Below are 22,599 nucleotides of genomic sequence, written 5' to 3' on the forward strand. Positions count from 1 at the left end.
AGCCAAAAGAGACGAAGCAGGTGGGATCTCGGGGTGCTCCCGTCAACTCGAGAGTGTTTTCTTCGTCCGTTGATTTGACCTAGCCCTGATGTCCCCCAAAAAAGTAATCCATAGGCGTTGGGTGAAAAAAACGCCCGTAAAATGTCCGTCTATCCAAATCCGTAGCTGATGTGTCGAACATATGATGCGAAAGAAAGAAATAGAGAAATGTAAAGTATAACGGTTAAAAACATCAAGACAAATCGGAACCAAGGATGAGCAAATAAATCCTAGGCCTCTCTGACGACAGGCCCCTTCTCGTGAACACCATTTTCCATCTTGACCTCGGTGGTGGTGGTGCTGTTCCCTCGACTCTTGTTCAGTTTTCGAGGCTGGTGGTTCTGCCCAGGGCCAGACCCTCTCCTTGCCCCAGAATCGGAGAATTCCTGATCGCTCGAGGTCCTGCTTGTTGAGGGGCTCTTTGTATCAGCTTGGCTGGCAACTGAATCATCCCTGTACGGAGTTTCCAGCTCTTCGACGTCAAAGATGGGACTTCCAGGGTGCTCGTGCTCCAAATCCTCCGAGTTGTGAGGCCCGTCGAATAGGGACTCGTGCAGTGAACCCGACCCCGACCTGATAGGAACCGGTTTCCGAATCAACGGCTCAGAACTTGTGCTGGACGCGCTACTAGGAAGGGGCTTTCTCGGGGGTGGTGGCAATTTTGGCACGATGGAATTTGTTTCACTGGTATATCCATTCGTCGTATTCGCATATGTCAACGCGTTAGGAGGAGAAGGGGTAGAAGATGGAGGGCTCGGCCTGGAATTGCTCATATATGCATCCAGCTTCCGCTTGAGTACCTCGGCACGAACGGGCTTTGCAAGGTAATCGTTCATACCAGCAGCCAGACATTTCTCTCGGTCGCCTTGAATTGCTGATGCTGTCATGGCAATTACGAGGATTTTGCGCACCTCGTCGATTGGGTCATTTCGGATGAGCTTGGTGGCCTCGTATCCGTCAAGGACTGGCATCTGGACATCCATGAGAACAATATGGTAAGGGATACCCTCTCTGGCCTTTTGGCGGAGACCCTCTACCGCTTTCAAACCATTCTCATATGCACTAACGCTGGTGTATCCCAGACGCTGTACATATTGAATGGCAATCTTCTGGTTGATGGGATTGTCTTCTGCCACGCAAATGCGAATGTCTTTCTTGGGAACCCGGGTCAGGTCAAGATAGGGGTTCGGAGAGGCCGCTCGCTCCACGAATGCAGCAGACCTGGCCGTGTACCTGTCGACAGGGGCTGAGGTTTGTGTTTGAGCATCTCCAGCAGCAACATCAGGCTTGGCCTTCTCAAAAGAAACTGTGAACCAGGCAGTTGTGCCGAGGTTTTCTTCACTCTCGAGTTGAATCTTGCCCTGCATCATGATCTCGATGAGTGATTTGCAAATACTCAGCCCCAGGCCACTTCCACCATACTTTCTGGCCGTGCTGGCGTCCGCCTGACTGAATGGTTGAAATAGCTTGGCCAATTGCTGGGGTGGAATGCCGATTCCCGTATCTCGGACCCAAAAAGTCAGGGTTGCCCTCTCCTCGGTTTCCTCGTCTAGACGAGCGCCAATGGTGATGGATCCATCTTCTGTAAATTTCAAGCTATTGCCAATGAGGTTCCCGAGGACCTGGTGAAGGCGGATCGGGTCGCCGTAGATCAGCATGGAAGGCAGGTTAATATCCTGGATGATATTGACATTCCTTTTGGACGCCTTCTCCCGGTTGCTATAGGAAACTGCCCGGACGACTTCCCTAACCATCTCTTCTGGATTAAAGGCGATATTGTAAAGCTTCATCTTATCTGCCTCCATCTTGGAAAAGTCGAGAATGTCGTTGATAACAGTGAGCAAAAGGTCAGCCGAAACCCTAATCGAATCTGCCATTTCAAGCTGGTCCTTATTCAGGTCGCTGTCGCGTAGAAGCTCCGAGTTTCCAATGACTCCGTTCAAAGGTGTCCGCAATTCATGTGAGACGTTGGCCAGGAAGATGGATTTAGCCTTGGCAGCCTCTTCGGCCAGTTTGACGTTTCGCTTTGCCTCCGCTTCCGCAATCTTCGCCTTCGTCTCCGCCTCGAGAGCCTTCTTCAGCGCGGCCCTCTGCACATCCAACATGGAAAGGTTTTCGGCCGAAATCTTTTCAAGGTTCTTTATCGACAGAGCGTTGGAGTAGCTGATGCCAATTTGGTTAACCAGAAGCTGAAGAACAGTCACGTTGCGGTCTGTAAAGGATCCTGGGACGCCTTCGAGATACAAGACGCCTAGCAGCGGCTTGTTCGCATGACGAATCGGAATGGCAATGATGGCCTTACTTGTCGGATTCCTTTGCATCCAAGACTCGCTAACGTTGCCAAATCTCTCATCGGAAACGATGTCCGGTATAAAGACGCTTTCCATGAATCGCGTACAATACAGTACAACGTTCTCGGCAATCAAAGGCGTGCTCGCGAGGGGCAAGGCTGGTTTGTGCGCCGAAGCTCCCTTCTCCGGGTCGCCGCTGGCAGCTACACACCAGCCATCGCTGTCAGTATCAACCACAATAGCAGCGTTGGTAGCTGAGCCGCCGCAAGTCTGCAGAACCACATCACACATGGTCTTAAGCAGCTCTTCCACCTGTAGCAGTGATGAGATGACTTGTGAAGACTTGAGGATCGCATGCAAATCGATCATATCGAGAGCAGGGAGTCCGCCACTGTCTTCCGTCTGCATGTGCATTGAGTTTCTCCAGGCCCCAATCTGCTCCCCCTTGGACTCAGTCAAAGCATTAGAAGGAATCTGGGTCAGCGCGTCATCATCCTCTCCATCCACGGGTCGATACTGAACCGACGGCGCATCGGTGACGAAATCGGTCTGCACTCCCATATCGGCCACACGGTGATTCCTAGTTGGTCCGTGTAAGAGAAGAGAATGCGCATCCTCAATGGCATGGGCGACACCAGAAGCTGCCATTTGTCTAAACGAGCTCAAAGCATCAAGAAGAGCAGCCCGAGCAGATCGCCGTGCTTTACGTCGGATAAAGAAGCCTGCCATGAGATAATTGCCCAGAGCTTCCTCGAGCACAAAGTCATGCTCGGCAGCATGATCCAGAGCCTCTTCGTAGCCCTGGACACTTTCGCCATGGTGGTCGGACAATTCTGCCATTTGTGCTTCCAAAAGCTTCACCCATGAAAAGTAGTTCACATTGGACACCGTCGCCCAATCGTTAATCATTTTCAAAAATCCAGTGAGCTTCTCAACAAGCTGCGCGATCTCTTCAGTGAAATCTCCAGGTTGACTGCGCGGGTCCTGCATTTGTCGAAGCAGACGACCAGCAAGAGCCAACCCATAGAAGAAAATAATCATCCTCGTATTCCTTGCTGACCACAGATCGGCGAGTTGATCAAAACATCTTTCTCCAATCTCAATGGCTCGATCGTAGTGACCATATAAGAAGAGTACGACGATTTCAAAGCTTTCATAGAAAAGCATAGGGCGGCTGCTGCCTCCTGTTCGTTCCACTATCCAGTTTTTGTACGATGCGCTATTGTGCTTTTCGTCCGTCATGATCTCCAGAGCACTATGGACGCGCGTCTTGCCTTGCAGCGCTCGGCAAGCTTGTCTGACAGCAATGAGCATCACTCCACCTCTACTATCACAAGCCCATCTAAAAATCTCCTCGCAGGCTAGTTCGCAAAACGTTTCAAGTTCGGTGCAGTTTTCGCTCGCAAAGAATTTGATTTGCGCAGCCAATCCATAGCTGTGGATTGTCGACATCCTGTCGCCGGCAACAGACGCCAGTTCGATTGCGTCCTCCATCTGGGAAATAGCCAGCGACATGGAGCAGTGTATGTGTCCAACGAAGCATTGATGTAGCATTTCACCGCGTGCCAATGAGTAGGCATCGCGGGCCTGGAAGAGCAGGTCCTGAGAGACCATGCTAAGATCTATGGCAAACGAAACCATGTTGAAACGCGCCAGTGCTATAACGGACAGGTTGAGAAACACCATTCCGGATTGTGGAAACGAGCCTCGATCGTGGTAGATATCAAACATGGCCAGGCTGAGATGATAAAACTGTAAGCGGTCGCTCCACCAGGCTGCATTGGTTACCTCGGCAAGCACAGCACCGATGGATGCAATGTCGGGATCGCTTGATTTCTTGTGGGTGATTAGTTCTTGTCGATCTATATCTTGTATCTGCGCAACAATCTTGTGAAATTTCTCGTCGCATTTTTCATACGTCGGTTCGTCGTCGAGCGAGACGCCGAGCAAGGCCAATGACTCCTTCAGAGAAACCAATGCCGCTGGCGAATTGCCGCTCTGAGCATATATCCGCGACTGCAGGACATATGCCGGCGCCTTATCTACCGGGCTTTTGGCGTTGGCGAAGATTATGGAAAGGAGTTCTCCAGCCGCGGTCACCTCGGCCATGTATAGATGGCACTCCGCCGACCGAAGATAAAGCTGGATTGTCTCGTCGTAAGATGCGTCTTCAACATCGTCAGACCATGGATCATCCTGTAAGAGCCTGGCTGCAGCACTGTAGTATTTCGCCGCCGTAGGCCTGGCCCCGTTCTCAGTCGCACCTCGTGCGCACTCCATCAGCAGTTTGCGGAACTCCCTACGACAGCGTACACGGCGCTTGATAATTTCGACGGCCTTACAAATGTGCGAAGCAGTGCTGTCGCGTTGCCTAGCCTCTACCGCGTAGTATTTTAGTAGAGTCTGTGAAATAATGAAGTGCATTTTTCGGGCATTGCACTCCTTTAAAGCTGAAGAAGCCTGCACGTATCGATCATGAGCGAAACGAAATCGGTCATCTGACTCGGTTGGCACGATGATATAAGCTTGGATGGCTGCTTGTAAGCCTGCAATGGCCTCTCCCTCTGTGTAGGAGCGCTGGGTGACATGGTTCGGACAGGCTAGAAATTCGTCTTCGTCATGGTACTCAAACTCTCCACTCATGAGCCGACATAGCAGCTCAAACGAAAAGGAGCCCCCAAGGAGAGCCGCCCAAGCAAGCACCGCTCGAGCAGCTGACGGTAATTCGCCCAATCGGTGGGTAATGAATGCGGTATCCAAAACGTCGTAATCTTTCTCGCCCTGAAACTGGGCGAATAGTCTATCCATGTCATAGTGCCATTGACTGTCGCGGTAATCATACCAGATACACCTCTTCCTGTGGCAGGCGCTGAGCATCTCTCGCATGTAAAACGGGTTGCCGGCTGTCTTGGACTGAATAACTAAAGCAAGGGAAAGAATTTCGTCTTGAGGTCTACAAAGGGTTGCTGACACGTATTGAAGAATATCACTCTCACTAAGGGGATTCAGTACGATTCTCGTTACCTGCGTCCGTGAGCTGCGAGGGTATTCTGCCACGGTATCAGCATCTAGCAAGGCCGGGCGAAAAGAAGCATATTCACCGTCTACTTCTATCGGCTGTACAACAGCCTGAAGCTTGGCAGGTGAAAGTTCTTCTGGTCTGTAAGTCACGATGACAACCATTTTCATCCTAGCGGCTATGATTTGCGAGATGAGCTCCAGGGATTCGTCGTCGGCAAAGTGCAGGTCCTCCAGACAAAAGCAGATGAATTTGTGGGTGGTGAAAACCCTGAGCACATCTAGGATGGTGTTAATCAGACGCGTGCTTTTGGTCGAGGCTCCAGCACGGAGGTAGTCTTGGGACGATTGGGATCCGCCACCCGCCAGATTTCGCTGCAATGGTCCGGGAGATTCGGTTCCAGGGGATGATGTTCTGCGCTTTAGCACCGGTCGGATATCCTTGCGCGAGGCTGAGCTCTGAGACGAGGAGATTGGCCGTGCAAGATTCATGTCGGGTGGGCCAAGTAGAAACTCGGGCAGCCCCAAGATTCTGTGCAGCATTGGCCATACCGGACGAATGTACTGCTTCAAGCCTTGGTGAAACTGAGTATTCGTATCCCTTTCGCCCCACACCTGTTTGAAAAGCGACGACAACAGCTTCAGCAACGGTCCAAAGGGCGCCCTCTTTGCAGTGTCGAACTTGGCCGTAGCGCAGTAGCCATTGCGCCGAGCGTCAGCCAGCACTGACTGCACGAAAATGCTCTTTCCTACGCCTCCGGCACCCTCAACAGTGATGACTTCGCAGTGCCCATGACGTCGAAATTTGGACGAGCCAAGCTGCCGAGACAGACTAGACGCACCTATGTCGAGCGGACCACGGGGTCCTTCCACATTTAAGCTATCAACCATGCTTGAGGAGTCCAGCGAGCCCAAGGAAATAGACTGATGCCGTTCCCATCGTTCCCATGGCCTCGTAAATCTAGGATACGCGGCAGCAGTAGATTGGGATGAAGAGGTGGTATCAGTTGATAAGGTCATGGTCTCTGATATAACTGTGGGGAAGAAGTTGTTCTTCGTTGCTCTAGTCTCGGACGATATTGTTTGGGCAAACGATCCGCTCCTGCGGTTGTGACCATCGATTGAACTGGCACCGCCTTCGCTGGAGATGTCGTCAAATGCCATCATCTCGGTAAGGCTAGCTCCATCCGAGAATCTGCTGGTAGGGCCTTTACGAAGGGCAGCATGGCTCCTGGCAACACGGTTGATAACCCTGAGAACGGCGGCCTTTTCCTCTTGCCGACCAATCATGGAAGTCGGAAGCATGAAGAAGGATGAGACATCGCTCGTGCCGATTTTGAATTCCTTGAGAGCTTTTGAGTTGCCATCTTCAAGGTACTCTTTAATGCTGATTAGATCGTGGCGTAACCCGCTGGCCGAGTGATATCGGTCAGCAACATTTTTGGCCGTGCATTTCTGGATAACCCGCCCAATGACATCTGGTATATCCATCCGTACGGTCGCGACATTGGGAATTCTGCGGCCGAGCACTGCCTGGACTATGTCGAGAGCTGATTCGCCAGTGAACACGGGCTGTTGAGTGAGGAGGGTCCAGAAGACAACACCGAGCGAGTAGATGTCGGTACGGGTATCGGGTTCGGCGGGCATGCGACCAGTTTGTTCGGGGCTGATAAAGAGCAGCTTGTTCCTGCCCCCCAACTCTTTCGAGAGCATCGACCAGCCGGTGCTAGTCAAGCCATGTTCAAAGGACCGGACGCCGGATCCGAAGGACATGACCCGGACCTTGTTTTCTTCGGCGTTGAAGTGGAACGCATCTCCCCGAATCTCTCCGTGGACCATGCCTCGGCTGTGGTGGAGAATCTCCAAGCATTGGGTCGCACCAATCGCAAAGTCGAGGAAGAGTTCAAGCTTTATGGGGGGCTGAAGGGTCGGTCTGCTGTAGTAAGCTCGGTATGCATCGCCGTCTTTGCGCGCATGATAAAAGGCCGGCCCCATGTCCAAGAGATCAAGCAGTTGATTGGGGCCCGGGTGCTGGTATATGGCCACGACGATAGCCCCGCGGTCGCCAGTCACCGGGCTTAGCCGGATCAAATCAAGGGGTTTTACTATATGGTCGCCGTTGGGGTCGGCCGTGTTGGAGACGCTCTTGGCGATCTGGAAGGCCCTCTCCTCTCGGAGGGCATGGTGCGACACGCGCGCCACGACGGACTCTTCGATATATGTTGCATCGGTAGAAGGTGAGGCGAGGGGATTGGAGTGGGCAGTAGGTTGTGGAGAGGCGGGCGGTTCGCTGCTGTAGCCAAAGCTGTAGCTGGAGAGCGGGCCGCCATGATCGGAGGGAGTTGGGCGACCGGACTGAAGCTTGGAAACGGAGCCGGGACTGGAAGCGTTCTGCGATGAGGTGGAGGGGGGTAGCGAGGGAGAAACATATCGGGTGCCGAAGACGTGCCTAGGGAGGCGGGAGAAACGCCAAAGGTTAGCCTCTCGATCTGGCCATCTGGTGGGAAGTTGTAGTCGTCTTGCGATTGCTGTCATCATCTCTAGCACATCCTCCATCTAACTTCTTCCTGTTCCCGCTGCATTTCTTGTTCCATCTCGTCATTTTTTTCCCTAATTTTTTTATCCTCCTCTTTTCCTTGCTGTTCCACTTTGTTCGTGCACCACACACGTCGATGCCCGCAAGATAGAAAGGGCGACTCACCAAAAGTCATATGTTGAGTGGAAGGGCGGCATCGATTCATCCCAGCTATACCCAGCTATCTGGCGAAGGCGTTCGAACAGCCGCGGCGGCGGCGGAGGTAGAGGGTCGAGCACATCGTCGGGCACGAGGGCTGGACCGTCCATGATGGCGCGCTCTCATAGGAAAAAGAGAAGCCCCCAGCTGGCTGCTCTGGCGGAGGGGAGATGCTCGGCTTCGTTCACTTAGTCGACGGTCATCCAAGCCCGCACGCAGCGCCCATCGTCGGCCCGGTGGCTGTATCGGCAAAAGGAGGATGTTTATTGCGACGAGCAGCGCAGCGACCAGTAATGGCACGGCGGTCGGCTACCCTTTGGTGGGATTTTGGGGAATTTTGCTATTTTCTGCGTTGCGGTGCGGGCTGCAAAGTCGGGGTGTGAGGTTTTGGCAGAACTGGGGCCCGGTCTGGTGGTTGCAGCGGACTGCGGTGGTGGTTGTTTGGCAGAGGCTACGAGTAGAGCACAGGTACTAAACTTGATGCATTCTGTACTGCGCCCGGCTTGAGGCTACTGCAGTACTTGATACGCAGATTCAGCGACCTTGCGCTGTCGACATGTGGATATGCAGATACCTGCTGGTTGCCGCTGTGACAGAGGGTCATGTCAGGTACCACACTAGACCCCTACAGGTACTGAACCTCCAATACAGGGTACCTCTGGTTCTTTTGGAGCCCGGGCGACTACCACGGTACAAGCTCAACTTTACAAATCTGCGAGCGCTTCCTTAAAAGGGCGGACAGGCCAAGCATCGAATCAGAAAACCCGGGTCGTGGAATGTGAAATATCTCGACTCCTCTGCACGTCTCCCACCTTCTTCAGCCTGTTTCCTCTTCCCTTTCCTCAACGTTTCCCCCCTCCAAAGACCGGAGCAACAGCCAAAACGCCAAAAAGGTTTCTGCCGGAAGAGGGGACGAGTGATTTGCTTGACAGGCCCGTCATCTGCCCGCCACGCAGCCCATATCTTCAACTCGCACCAAAAAGGAACGGCAACGCGGAAGACGCTGTGCCCCGTTGCGGCTTTGGGCCTGAGCAATTCGGCGGGAATCCCAGAGCGAGGCGCTAACAGACCGCCCAAGTTCCGACTCTTTTCTCCAGTCCCTTCAAGTTCGTCAGCTAACGCGCCTTTAGCTCGCTACAGTAATTTGATCGGTGCTTTCGTGCAGTTAGCACACAGAGCGAAAGGGCCTGGGTTGCCCGCAAAAAGGCACTCCAGTTATATAACCCCGCCAATCGTGCCCCCCTTGGCATCGTCGGGTGATCCGCTGGCAAACTGCTGGTGGATGAAATTGTTGCCTTACTTGCATAGGTATGTAATCCTCGCTGAGGGCAAAGGCTATACACGTACATACATGTTATGGATCCTGTGCGAGATCCAACAGCGCCGCGGTGCAAGCCCAAGCCCACATCACTCCGGACACATCTGAGGGAAATTTGGCATATCGGGCCTGTCTGCTGATCGTCGACTGCCAGGCGCCAAGGTATCAGAGAAATACCTGCAGATGCCTTAACGTCCCCACCCAACTCGTGATACCAGCGCTTTCTCTGAGCCACAAACGCCAACAATCATGTTGCGTAGACACACGGTATAGCAGTCGGATCTGGCCCGTAGTTACATATACTCCGCCGTGGATGACATCCTTTGGCGGCGTTACTTCACGTGGCTTTTTTTCTTTTTCATTTTTTTTTTTTCTCTGCTCTTCTCCATCAAAATTACCGTAAAGTACTGTTACATTCGGACAATGGCAACCCAATCCTATCTCAAAGTGCACTGACCACGTCTGAAAACGGCAATGATGATACAATGGTTGAATGGATACCCTAGAATTGGGCAAATGCTTTCGTCAGCTGTCCTTACTCAGGCACAAACCCAGAAATTTTTGACTCATATCCGCTCTTGTGTTATTTCCATGGAGACAGAATGAGTAGAAAAAAATCTTTCTTTTTTTTTTTTTTAGCGCCTTTGGCGTCTGGTGCCTGAGATGGAATGATGTAGGTGGCCAAGCTGAGTTTCCTAATCCACTAAAAAACACACAGTTAATACAAATCTTCAGCAGTTGTACCCAATGTTTCAAGTGAATTAATTTAGCACGCTCGGCACATGCTCGGGGTCCAAGTACGTAGCGGCGCAATGAAGTTCCGGCTTCTCATATCACCGAATGCGAGTTTCAATATTTGAGAAAATCTGTAGAACGGGGAAATGTATTTAACAAAAGTTTCATTTATTGTTGATGAAAGAGCTGGTCAGCTCCCTTTATTTCTATCGTAACCATGTCTCGCTATTAAGTAGCGAGAGAATCTATACTATGCCCGACTGCCCATAGACAACCCTAGGCGTTCGAATCATTCGAGCCGTTTCATGAATTTCCAGATCCTAAGAATCCCATCCATAGCAAACCATAGATAGCTAAGATCCGCTCTGATGGCTGCTCCCTCATACGTACAAGTCAAATTACAGCGCACATGCGCCCTTAGTTTTATTCAATTTCATAACAATGCCAGAGAAGCTTAGTTCCTCTCCCGGGTGGGCAGAGGCTGGGCGCCATAGCTGAAAGCCTGAGCCAGACGCTTCTCGCCGTTCTGTCGGCCGTTGACAAAGTCGGGGTAGTTGAGGGTCAGCTCAACGGCTCCGCTGTGGATGTGGTCGACGGCCTCGACACCCAACATAAAGGAGTGGTCCTGGTTGCCAACCTCGTATCTCCAGCTGCCGAAGCGGCCTCGAGAGTAGATGCCAAGATCCTGGAGCTTGGGCAGGAGCTCCTTCAGGACACCCTCACGCTCTAGGGTAGGGGTGGGGTATCCGTGGTCAAAGGCACGGTGGTAGGTGGAGACAATCTCGTCCTCGGGCTTGAGCATCTCAGTGTTGATGAGACCCTGGATGCAGTCCTTGAGAAGGTTGTCCACATCCACGGGCTTCAGGGTGGACTGTGACACCTCCAACATGATGGACCAGTAGGGGCCCTCCTTAGCCTCGGATGAAGCAGCCTTGTCGCCGTTGGCAAGGTACAGGGTGGGCAGCTTCTCTCCCTTCTGGGGCTGGTTGTAGGGGGAGTAGTTGGAGAAGATGGTGGCACGGTAGAAGGGGCAGTTGTCCTCGGGGAAGTACAACTACGGAATTGGGGTTAGCATCTGAACCTAAGGAAACGTTATGTCGCATGTGTGTAAAGGAAATCTTACCCAGCACTTGTCGCCGATGCGCTCGGGGCGCGCGCCGCGGATACCAACACCAATGACGTGGGTGGTAGAGTAGTAGAGGCCCTTGGACAGGCTGACGAGCTCCTTGTTGCCCATCTTCTCGACGAGCTGGTCGACAGCCATGGTGTTGACCAGCTTGCCGTAGCCAATGGTGGTGCCGTCGGCCATGGTGACGGTCTTGTTCTCAGCGTCAACCTTGGTAACCGTACCCTGCTTGCCGAAGCGCTTCTTCTCGTTGGGGAGAGTGTCAGCGACGGCGATCCAGATACCACCGGTACCGTCCCGAGCGGGGAATCGGAAGGTAGCATTGGGACCCCAGTTGCCAGCGACCTTGTTCAAGATGATGTTCTTGGTGACGGTCTTGACATCGGGGGCAGCAACTCGCTCGCCGAGCCACTGGCATTGCATCTAGAAAAAGAACCATGTCAGCGTTTTCGGAGACCCAGACACACGCACACAGGCTGGAACGCTTTTTCTTACCTTTGTGGTGGGAACAGCCCAGACCTTGTAGTTGTAGGGGCGCATGAAGATGTCGGCGAGGCCAGGGCCCTGCATTCTCAGAATCCACTCGTCAAAGTCCTTGGGCTTGGTGTTGGCAACGCGGTGCTCCAGGGCGGCGTCGATCAGGCCATCCATACACCGGACCTGGTCCTCTTTGGGCAACATGGAGATGTTGTTCTGGAAGGGGTAGGGGACCCAGAGGCCCTTGTAGCGGACGTAGGAGACACGCTCGTGGACAAACCAGTCGTCATCCTTGGGGAGAGCCTCGTCCAGGCAGTCGTCGAAGTACTTGTAGTGGGAGAAGATGACATGGCCACCAACGTCGTACAGCTAGGAGACAGCAGCTGTCAGCGCAACGATTCAATGCGAGATTTCCAAAACGCGAGATGGAGACTTACGAAGCCCTCAGGAGTGGTGTCGGTACCGGCAAGACCACCAGCCTTGTCAGAGGAGTCCACGATCAACCATGAAGGACCGTTCTGGCGAGAATATTAGCATCAACAGAAGCTTATCGCGGGGTACCAGGAACCTGGCGGTGAAGGAGCTACGCACGATCTGGTTCAGACGCTTCGCAGCACCGAGACCAGTAGGTCCCATGCCAATGACGAGGACGTCAACGTTACTGCAATTGGGTCAGCAACTCGTTACACAGAAGGCTTCGGACGCGAGTAGCATCGCAGGAGGCGTGGCTATTCGCGCTGAATAGGGGGAGCAAGGCAATACGCACATGTCGGCAGGCATGGTGGGGGAATTTGGTGGGATTAGCTTGTGGGAAAAAAAAGAAGCTGAAGTTGGAAACTGAAGATGCAGGACAGAGCCGCAAACGCGCCAAAAACAAGAGGCGAAAGAAGGGGTATTAGACGATGCCTTTGCGAGAGGATGGAGGAGCAACAAGAGAGGCAATGGTTCGCAGCAGCAAGACAATTTGCTTTTCAACGCCTGTTGCAACCGGGAAAGGAGTCGGTGATGGAGGGGCTGGAGCGGTTCTGGCTACGGGACAGGGGCTTGTCACAACGCCCAACCCGCCCATTTTCTTATTTCTCCCATCCTTTCTTGTCCTTACCTGGCCTCTCGAGACCCTGGCAAGCCCGATCCCCCACCCCTCCATCCCACTCACAAGCACTGGTGCTAGCACGCGTACGGCGTTAGTATCACCAGCCTCGACCAACGGCGGGTGGCCAAGCCGCCACTTGGAGGGGCCAGGGGATAGTGGTAATGAAAAAAGAGTCTTGGTGGAGGGTCCCACTGCAAGTGTTGGAGACCGTTTGCGAGAGAATTGAGGCGAGAAAAAAAAATGATTTGAGCCAGTCCATTACGATACGAGGCAGAGGTAGCAGTACTCGGGGCTCCGCCCAGTCGAGGTCGAAGCCACTGTGTTTGCGGCGTTTCTGCATACTGTATCTGGGCCAGAGTTTTTAAACATTGAGAATATACGTATACGGTCGATAGCAATGCCAACTTGCCAACGTTCTGCACCGTCCTGGTCAATGGGTGTCCACATGAACTGTATGAATCCATAATTTGCTCCATGTCTTGGCCACTGCTCTAGCGCGCAACATTCAACGCCGTTCCTGGGCCTTTCGCGGCCCGCTATAGAGCATTGGATGGACCTTTTCCGTCTGATATATTGCTTCAGGAGTATCGAGGCCAGTGCCCGATAACATTTGAGCTGATGGATTTACTCACCTGGGACACGCGTACGGTCTCTGGCTCGAGGGGAATCGATCTTGTTCGTGACCGTCGTGTATACTGTACCACGAGCTACTCGCACTTGTACTACAGGGTACTACCTTCATCACCTCACCCAATATTACAGCTTTGGGCGCTAACCTGGCCAAATAATCAAAGTCTCCATAAACAAAGCCATCGTAATTTCTCGTCAAGATAAAAGCCAATGGCTGCAAATAAGCCGCTGGCGCTAATAAGCTGCATAGCAGTAGGGGACTCCTCATACATGTTGATGCCATCACACATCTGTAATGGTCGCTCCACCTGCTTCACGGCGATATGAGCCTAGTCCATCCATTGTTGCACAGGACAAGTTTGGCTGTAATGACATGGTGGTCTTCGATTGAGCGAGGGTTGCGATATCCAAGGCAATTCGAATGCAATGTTCCCATGGCCGTTTGCGTTGATCCCTCACGGAGCTGCTCCCGTTCACCGCAAACCGCATGTACATACTCCGTACATGTACCAAACGTTGCAGCCGTGCGACTAGCGGCAATTCATTGGCCTACATCTTCCTGAAAAGGAGGCACAACGGAAAGGGAAGCTCGCAGCACAGGTACTGGTACGAGTACGGTATCGATTAACCTGCTCGTGATACCGGAGAGGCTAGTTGCCGCCCTCGGTCGCCGTCTTTCGGTACAGATGGTCTGGCTTAGATAGATCTACAGCACGGTATTTTACTCGTGCCAAACCCACAATGGCAAACAGGTTTGCAGATTCTGCCAGCCGGAGGAATGATCTTCAGGGAGGCCAGGAGATGCCGGCCGGGTCATCTCTGTGTGCCTGAGCCCAGAAGACGGTGAGTTCCAGTCAGATTTGCAGATCCTCGACCCAGAAGTCTGACCCTCAGCTTCGATGATTCGGAGCGATGCGTCGTCACCTCTCTGGAGCCCCGACGTCATTGGATCCCAGGCTCCTTGTGCGATCAACTGGCCCGCTCCTAGAAGTGGCCTAGTTTCCACAGTTGCTGCACGACTCTTGTATCCGTATTAATCCTGAAACAATGGCAGATCAAGATCGACCTGCTCCGTGCTCCGTAACACGCCCGAAATCTCTGTCAACGTTCCCTTACGGCGACCTGCTGGGTGTACCTAACAAGAGACATTGGAAATTCTGGACACAGTATGGAACTCCGTACCTGGAGGTAGTGCAAGTAAGGTTGGGTCTAGAGGTATTCCAAACGCCGTGCGACCTATCCTATGGATTGAGACAGCGCTGAGCATTAATCGCGTGTTTTACCACAGACCCACCGCCATGATGCCACAATGAACAAGGAGAATGAACATTGTGTCCTCTGCTCCGTTGTTGGCTTTAGAACATGAAGAGCTGAGTAGAGGATTTATAGGTATGGACGCTTGGCTTGTTCAAAGGAGGCACCGAAGGGATGGACGAGTGTATTCATCGGTTGGTGCCATCCTATCTGTGACCCAACGGAGCATTCCAGATGCACAACATTTGCTAGCACGGGATACCTATACGGGATATTTGATGATTACTTGTACTCTTGTATGTGAATACCGCCTCCGGCTCCTGACGGATCATCAGTACATCTGGGAGGGAGGTACTTGTACACATCCAATGCATGATACATGTTTAGGTACCTACCCGTAGTAGCAAGAGGCAGGGTTTTTCTCTTCAATACCGGCTGGGGGTCCACATCAATACAGTGTGAAGGTTGAGAGCGACAATGCCCTCATTGTACCGTCCGAGTACCGTGAGTTTCCATGGCGTCCATGCCTACTTGAACAAAGGATTGAGAGACAGTCGTGGAAACAAACAATTTCGACAGAATCACGACAATTATAGAAGCTGTATCAGACTTGTACTCGGACCTGTAGGCTAAACGGACCCGGCAAGGCCACGGAAGGAAGCTCAGCGCCAAGCTTTCTCCTAGCGCACCTCGCATCGTGGCCTACCAGGTTCAACAGTTGGCGGAGAAAAGTTACCGCCTCAATGGCATCAATCAGATAAAAGCATCGCGGCAAAAAAAGGGATGCGGCGCATCACCAGACCGCTTGGCATCCCCGCGATCTTTATCTTTCCAAACCTTTTCGGCCCCGCCTCTGGCACGGATCCGATACGAAGAGCTTTTCAAACAAGCAATTGAATCACAATAGTCGAGACCAAATGCTGCGTCCGGGCTGTCAATTGAACAGGGACGAGCCAGACAGAGGGTTCAGAGTTGCGCTGTTTGCAGACAGCATGTGACAATCAAGTTCTGTCTCAAAAGGCTGTGCTGCGACAATACGAGTACTTACGTGTGCTGTAGGCTGTGCTGCAGCACTGTGCATAAGACGAAACCGACATGGAAATTGATACAAGGGAAAAACGGGGTGGCCCTATTTCATTTCGTGATTTCTTCTGTGCTCTCTTTTCTATTTGGGCCAGGCTTAACTCAACATACTAAACACGATGAAATTTGCTCGACGTTAGCTTATGAGAGGCTCTATTGATGTGACCGTATTCAGCGCCCCCAGCTTACCATTACCCATCCACAACTAAAATTATCCCTACGCGGCACGACCTCTCACAGGGCAGATACTTGCCTCGCACGTCGCGCTCTGTACTTGTACACGGCTAGGGCTGTGGCGATGCACTCAGTTGGCACCCCCGTTTCTCCATAGATGATCTTTTGGCTCTTATCTCTCAAACGTGGGTGGATTGATTCGCCAGGGGGTCTGAGGGATAGTGGCGCCTCCCCCCTGTAGCGCTCCCTCTGCTCTGTGCCAGGGCCCTGCGAAACCCCCTGAAGCATCCAGCCAGACAAGAGCACTAGAGCTGATATATCGGTTCTTGTACCTGGACCGCGCCGGCTGCCGTGGTTGGACGCCCCGTACCTGTACTTTGCGCCAGCAACGGCGCTCAGCACGCAGGAATTGGGGCCAATTTCCAGGACAAGCGTCGGATTGATTTTAATTGCCTCGATGTGATGTGCCGTCTGGCTGGCTGTGTTGTGCTCGTAGTAGTATTGGATTTTCTCTCTAGTCCCCTATTTGACATCCCCCTTCCCTCTCACGACGCCATTATTTTCTGTCTCTTCTCTTTCTTCTCCCCGAGCACACCATCCCTACTTTCGTGCAACTCGTATTTTTTCCTTCTCTCTTTATATTGACTTCTCCTCGTGTCTTGACCGAAAGCGCCGGTACCTTTAGCTCTCACTGCACTGTTGGCTGCTTGCGCAAGACCATTCTTTTTCCGGGCGGTCCCTGTTTTTCCCTTTCTTGATACGAGCTCTCGCTTTATTGCATATTGGACGCCCCTCACACTCTTTTTTCTTCCCACCTTGGTTTGCGGCCCCCCTTGTCGCCTTCTTGAGGCTACGTACCCTGCCTGCTAAAAAAAGGACTGCCTGTCTGTCCGTCCGTTCGTTCGTTTGCGCGTCTCCCCTAAACCTCAAAAGCAAACCTGCGAGCATTGCCTTCGCAACCATCTTCATCTTTTGATACACGCTGCGAATTGCATCAGCTGCCGCCGCCATGTCTGCTGAAGAGAAAACCAGAGTCTCGGGCGACATCACTCGCTCCGAGCCAGTCTTGCCCACTGTCAATCCTGCGGCCGACAAGCCCGCTCCCGCAAAGGCTTCTCTACACCCCGTCTTCTACGTTGTGTGAGTTTGGACTCGTCGAGAGCGAATATGATGGATTCCTTTGGCTAATGCGCGCGCAGCACATGGATTGGCTTCAGTTCTTCCGTCATCCTGTTCAACAAATGGCTCCTGGACACGCTCAACTTCCGTATGTTGCTCCCTCTCTGGCCCCCCAGTTCAATTCGTGATGGCGTGTACTGATGCCCCTGATGCCAGGCTATCCCGTCATTCTCACGACTTACCACCTCACCTTTGCTACCGTCGTTACCCAGGTCATGGCCCGCTGGACGACTATGCTCGATGGCCGAAAGACGGTTAAGATGACGGGCCGCGTATACTTGCGAGCCGTTGTGCCTATTGGTGTCTTCTTCAGCTTGAGTTTGATCTGCGGTAACCTGACCTACCTCTACCTCTCGGTCGCCTTCATCCAGATGCTCAAGGCTACCACGCCCGTTGCTGTCCTGATCTCCGGCTGGGCCCTGGGCGTGTCTCAGCCAAACCTGAAGCAGTTCCTCAATGTCTCGGCCATCGTTGTCGGTGTCATCATTGCGTCGATGGGCGAAATCCACTTCGTCGTTATTGGTGTCGCCTACCAGATCGCCGGTGTCATTTTTGAGGCTCTCCGACTCACCATGGTCCAGAGACTGCTGAGCTCTGCTGACTTCAAGATGGACCCCCTGGTGTCTCTGTACTACTTCGCTCCCATCTGTGCCGTGATGAACGGTGTGGTTGCTTTGATCTGGGAGGTTCCCAAGGTCTCCATGGTTGAAGTGTACAACGTCGGCTTCTTCACCTTCTTCCTCAACGGTCTTTGCGCTTTCATGCTCAACGTCTCCGTCGTTTTCTTGGTATGTCACTCTTAATCAGTCGTCTACACCGCATCGAGGTATTCAAACGTCAGATTTGCTAACCTGGTCCTTTCTACACAGATTGGCAAGACCTCTGCTGTCGTCCTCACCCTCTGCGGTGTTCTCAAGGACATCATGCTTGTCGTTGCCTCCATGATGATCTGGGGCACCCAGGTGACTGCTCTTCAGTTCTTTGGCTACTCCATCGCCCTCGGTGGCATGGTTTACTACAAGCTTGGCTTTGAGGCTCTCAAGGGCTACGCTGGTGAGGCCGGCCGCCAGTGGGCCGAGTTTGGTGCTCGCAAGCCTATCCTCCGCAAGCTGTCCATCATTGTAATGGCTGTGCTCTTCATCTTCGTCGTCTTTGGTGGCCTGGCTCCCACCTACGCCCCCGAGTACGACCCCTCCAAGCTCGCCTCTGAAGTTACCAACCACTTCAAGGGCAATGCTGCTGCCGCCGCCGCCGCGGGAGCTGAGTAGACGTCACATGAATGAAACCATGGCTTCTTTTAGGGCCAACTGTAAAACGAAGTACGATTGCGTCAACGGCGTTGTTTGGTTGGAAGGACAGACAATCTAAAAGGTCAATCTTCTGTTTCTTGTGAGTGACGGGCCCTGAGGAGGTCCCGGCGCTTTGTTTCATTCTTCGCCAAAACCAGCAAACAAAACAGGAGCCCCCCCTAACTTGGAGACAAAGAGGGGGGCTTAAGCATTCTTTGGCTGTTGAGACCTGTTATTTTTTTTTATTGGTGTATAATTATAGAGCGTCGAGCGGCACTCCAGGTCGATGCTGCTCGAAATCAAGTTTGTTTTGCGCCAAGGTCTAATCTGATGTACTTTAGACGGCGTGAGAGACGAGTTCATAGAGAGATGTAGAGATGAAATCACTACAAAACTTTTTAATATTTCTAAATTGAGAATCAATCAATTCAGTAACTGCATGAACACTTGTGACTGGTTTGGCTTCCTTCCATACACACTGCGCGCGAGGTAAAAACGGCACTGGTCATGGTCATTTAAGGATGCAGAAAAAATCAATTGGTGTAGCTACAAGCCAAACGGTCTATCTTTCTCTCCTCCTTCGTGCCATTCATGAGCAGTGTCGGTTGGACACTGGCGTAATCGTGTTTCCCTCGAGTTCATTTTGTTTTGTCGCTGTTGAGTCCCACGTCACTGGCAACGAGACATTCACGTAGTAAAGAAATAATTGTGAATAATTGATAATGAACTTCATATTGAGCCCATGAACCGACCGTGGTTCCTTAAAAGTACCAATCGATGCTCTTTACATCCCGCCAACTCCCAAACCGTGATGGAGAAAACGATTTTTAATTTAGAATCCTAGAAACGACACCGTTAGTTCTTGAAACACTGCTTGGATTCTCTCTCCGCATCTCCATTTTGCCCATTTGGGGTAAAGGGGATGAATCGAGAGGGAACCGAATTGGGACGGGAAAAAACATACTCAGAGGGGTGAAGAACCATCGGTTCTTGCCGCTGGTGTATCGCTCCTCCAGAACCTTCTTGACAGTCTTCTTGGCATCCTCCCGCTGGCTGACCTCCTTGAAGGTGTCTGCGGAGATGGTTCCCTTGATGCCCTCGAGCTCAAGGGTGTATCGGGTGGGCATCAGGTGGTTGTAGTTGATGACCTTGATGAAGGGCTTGACCTTGCTGCGCTTCTCCTGTCGGGTCTTGGACATGCGGCGGGTGATCTTTGAGGGGTAGCGCTCGATGCCGGCAACGATGGCGTGGCCGAAGGGGTGAGGCTTGTTGCCGTTGTCGACGGGCTGGATGATGACGACCTGAAAAAGAATGAGTGTCAGCACTTCTGTATGGAATTGTGAAATTTGCAATTCGCGAAAACGTAGATGAAAAAATTCCACAGCGCTCGTTCTCAAATCAATCTCGTCCTCCTCTTTCCCTCTATACTCCTCCCTCTTCCCATACAATAACAACAAGCGAGCCGTCCAATATGGGAAGAGAAAAAAAAATATTATCGAAATTGTCGAGATGCAAATTTGAGAACTGAGCTGGGCGCGCGAGGAACTCGTAATTGTTTCGTACCTTCTTGCCGGCATATCGGCCTCGGGTGATGATGGCGACTCGGCCGACCTTGAGGAACTTCATTTTGTCCTGCCTGTGGGTGGTCGGTATGTGCTGGAGGAATAGGATTTCGTCGTCGTAGAACCGTGATCGGGAATTTGGTGCAAAATTTGGGGTTTGTGGGCTGACGATTTGGGGCAAGCGACTCGCAGGTGCTATATCACGTGGTGATTGCGCTTCCTTATCTGAGGTGGCCCGTGCACACAAAATTAGCCCCTCCCTATTCGCTCTCTAGTGTCCAGATGAATCTTTGGGATATGATAAAAAGAGCGTTATACCCACTTTGAGCTCATCGGATTGCGGCAATAGAAGCAAATTCAGTTCCAAGCATGCCTGCGCCGACTTATATCATTTCTCGGGTCGCCGACCCTATCTTTGCTGTCGTGATTGGATTATCGGCGGCGGCAACCAGGATCAACCGTGAAGAGAAGGCCAAGGGAAAGACGACCAATGAGACAATAGAGACTGGTCTACGGTATGAGACTGACACATGTGAAATTCTCAACGCTTCATGTGCGCTGATTTATTCTGTTATAGACGCATTGGGCTCTCAAAGAAATAGATTTAATTGCCATTTAAAGGCGTCGGTTCACGAAACGCCACCATTCCATGCTCTCTAGATACACAAAAACGCCATATTCGGGGTCAAAGCTGACCTTGGTTGGCTAAATTTCATAATTCATCCGTCTTCTCCTGACATAAAAACTCAAGGAGGACCTCATGTACCCAGCTGGCTCTTTAAACAAACAAACAAAAAGGAAACATAATTTACATCTCAAACGCGGGACCATACTCCTTCTTCATTGCTTCTCGAACCATCTGGCCGCAGAGTTTCGCCGTTGGGTTGACGCTGACGGCCAAAGCCTTTGCAATCTGGTTTCCATATCTGCCTCCGAGCGCCAAGTCTCTTGAGGCGGCTTCTTCAAATTCTATGCGGGACCAAGTGGCCTCCTCGCGGCTGTCGTCAATGTCCAACTGGCGATCTGACAAGAGCTTGGCGGTTCTCAGGTAGATTGCCGCTCGTTGAGTGTGCGCCATGGACAGCGTCCGCGCAGCCTGTGAAGACATGGGAGTTGTTGGCGAGGGTGGAGTAAGCAGCCGGATTGCAGTTTCCATATCCTCAAGTGCATCCTTTGCCGCCTTTCTCTTCTCCGACTGCTCTGGCTGGGGAATCAGCGGCATGGGCATGGTCGATGTGTAGTTGAGCAGCATGCAATCTCCATACAGCCGCCGCATGATTTGCGCTCGGTTGTTTCTGGCGCTAGCATAGAGAGGATAATCTGAAATGAGATTGCTAAAGTCTGACACACAGCTTTTGTAGCTCTCAATAGCCTTGTCGGCGTCGTCTTCGCTCTGGAAGCTGCTGAGCTGCATCTCGATGGCTTGAAGAGTGCGGATGATGGTGCGCTCTCTCTCCACCACTCTTTCATACACGCTGTGATCGACGATTTGAGGATCACGGGGCAGCGCAGGGTCAATCACGACGCCTGCGGCCGGGTTGGACTCGGGGTCCTTGATCTTCTCGAGCACGTTGATGTCGTGCCGGCTCAGCGATACTGTCGTCATTTTGGCGGTGTTGTTGTTGTTTGTGGTAGACAAGTGGAGATGACAATGCAAGTTGATATCAATTATCAAAGGGTACTTGTGAAAGTTTTACAATGATGAGATGGTTTGAGCAACTGTCAAATGGATATGGAAGAAGCAAGAATTCATATGGAATCTGGACAGCCTATCCGGTGTCTGAGATTACCTCGAGTAGCCGCGTCAAGTGACTGGCTCTTCCGCTCGACTAAAAGTTTACGACCAGGCCCTTCGGCATAGCGGAGCTTATCAGCATCAAAGTCACACCGCAGCGGAACTTTTCTCCTATCAGACGATCGATCTACTAAGCTCAACCGCCAGATTCAAGAGAGTCTCGGGCGCCCGCATGCGTCATCCCCAGCCAATTCGGTGGCAACGGAACTTAAGCCGGGCTCTGGTGGGGCGGCCATTGTCGGCTCTCCTCGGCTGGCACCGCCAGAGCGGCATCATTCCGCACGGCACTCAGCGTCTCTGTATCCCGGCGCTACGGCCGTCGACGCTGCAAAAAAGGAGCTTCAAGGGCGCATTGGACGATCGCGGCTTGGCCCCCGCATGGCACAGCAGCCAGTGAGAGTGCTTGCTTATGGGAGATTGCAATGGGATCGGAGCTAGCGGAAGGATAAAGGAATAGCCCTACGAACCAACGTAAGCCGCCTCTCAAACCTTGGAGCAAAGGGGCGGAGAGAGAGCCTTGGGCCGCTTGAATCCATGGGTTTGCTCGGCGTGCGGGAGCTTTCCGATGGCTCAGAAGTAACTTTGGAAACAGTCTCGCCAGATTCATATATCAGTGGTGTTGCCCTCTTTGGGCCACACAGATCTGTTATTGGACACTCAACCCGAGCCCTGATATCTGATATATATCAAACAGCCCAGCACACCATTCCAAAAACTTTAAGACCCTCGAGTCTACATCAACAACTCTTACATCTTGAATAAACTGCTTCAAAGCATATACACAAACCGGTTTCCCCCAGTT

The 22,599-nt window shown here is 52.2% G+C and overlaps 5 protein-coding genes across 5 annotated transcripts; 1 reads left to right on the forward strand and 4 right to left on the reverse strand.

The window, feature by feature from the left end:
* Positions 1-269: 269 nt before the first annotated feature.
* Positions 270-8,192, reverse strand: T069G_05842 (histidine kinase-, DNA gyrase b-, and HSP90-like ATPase domain-containing protein; the record flags this gene model as incomplete). The annotated part of the gene is made up of 7 exons (XM_056173052.1): positions 270-1,272; positions 1,354-5,251; positions 5,327-5,380; positions 5,432-5,527; positions 5,588-6,190; positions 6,260-7,797; positions 8,050-8,192. The coding sequence occupies 7 exons, from the start codon at positions 8,190-8,192 to the stop codon at positions 270-272; spliced, it is 7,335 nt and encodes a 2,444-aa protein (XP_056029910.1).
* Positions 8,193-10,589: 2,397 nt separating this feature from the next.
* Positions 10,590-12,518, reverse strand: T069G_05843 (flavin containing amine oxidoreductase domain-containing protein; the record flags this gene model as incomplete). The annotated part of the gene is made up of 6 exons (XM_056173053.1): positions 10,590-11,189; positions 11,259-11,684; positions 11,757-12,107; positions 12,176-12,256; positions 12,330-12,399; positions 12,505-12,518. 6 exons carry the CDS (start codon positions 12,516-12,518, stop codon positions 10,590-10,592), a joined length of 1,542 nt encoding a protein of 513 aa, XP_056029911.1.
* Positions 12,519-16,981: 4,463 nt separating this feature from the next.
* T069G_05844 (triose-phosphate transporter family domain-containing protein) lies at positions 16,982-18,419 on the forward strand (the record flags this gene model as incomplete). The annotated part of the gene is made up of 5 exons (XM_056173054.1): positions 16,982-17,112; positions 17,172-17,239; positions 17,308-17,624; positions 17,688-17,939; positions 18,021-18,419. The coding sequence occupies 5 exons, from the start codon at positions 16,982-16,984 to the stop codon at positions 18,417-18,419; spliced, it is 1,167 nt and encodes a 388-aa protein (XP_056029912.1).
* An 853-nt stretch (positions 18,420-19,272) lies between these two features.
* Positions 19,273-20,066, reverse strand: T069G_05845 (ribosomal l27e protein family domain-containing protein; the record flags this gene model as incomplete). Its single annotated transcript, XM_056173055.1, has 3 exons — positions 19,273-19,280; positions 19,405-19,741; positions 20,004-20,066. 3 exons carry the CDS (start codon positions 20,064-20,066, stop codon positions 19,273-19,275), a joined length of 408 nt encoding a protein of 135 aa, XP_056029913.1.
* A 744-nt stretch (positions 20,067-20,810) lies between these two features.
* Positions 20,811-21,608, reverse strand: T069G_05846 (uncharacterized protein; the record flags this gene model as incomplete). The annotated part of the gene is made up of 1 exon (XM_056173056.1): positions 20,811-21,608. One exon carries the CDS (start codon positions 21,606-21,608, stop codon positions 20,811-20,813), a length of 798 nt encoding a protein of 265 aa, XP_056029914.1.
* Between the last annotated feature and the right edge of the window lie 991 nt (positions 21,609-22,599).

This window comes from Trichoderma breve, chromosome 3, assembly GCF_028502605.1.
Source record: "Trichoderma breve strain T069 chromosome 3, whole genome shotgun sequence".
NCBI lineage: Eukaryota > Fungi > Ascomycota > Sordariomycetes > Hypocreales > Hypocreaceae > Trichoderma > Trichoderma breve.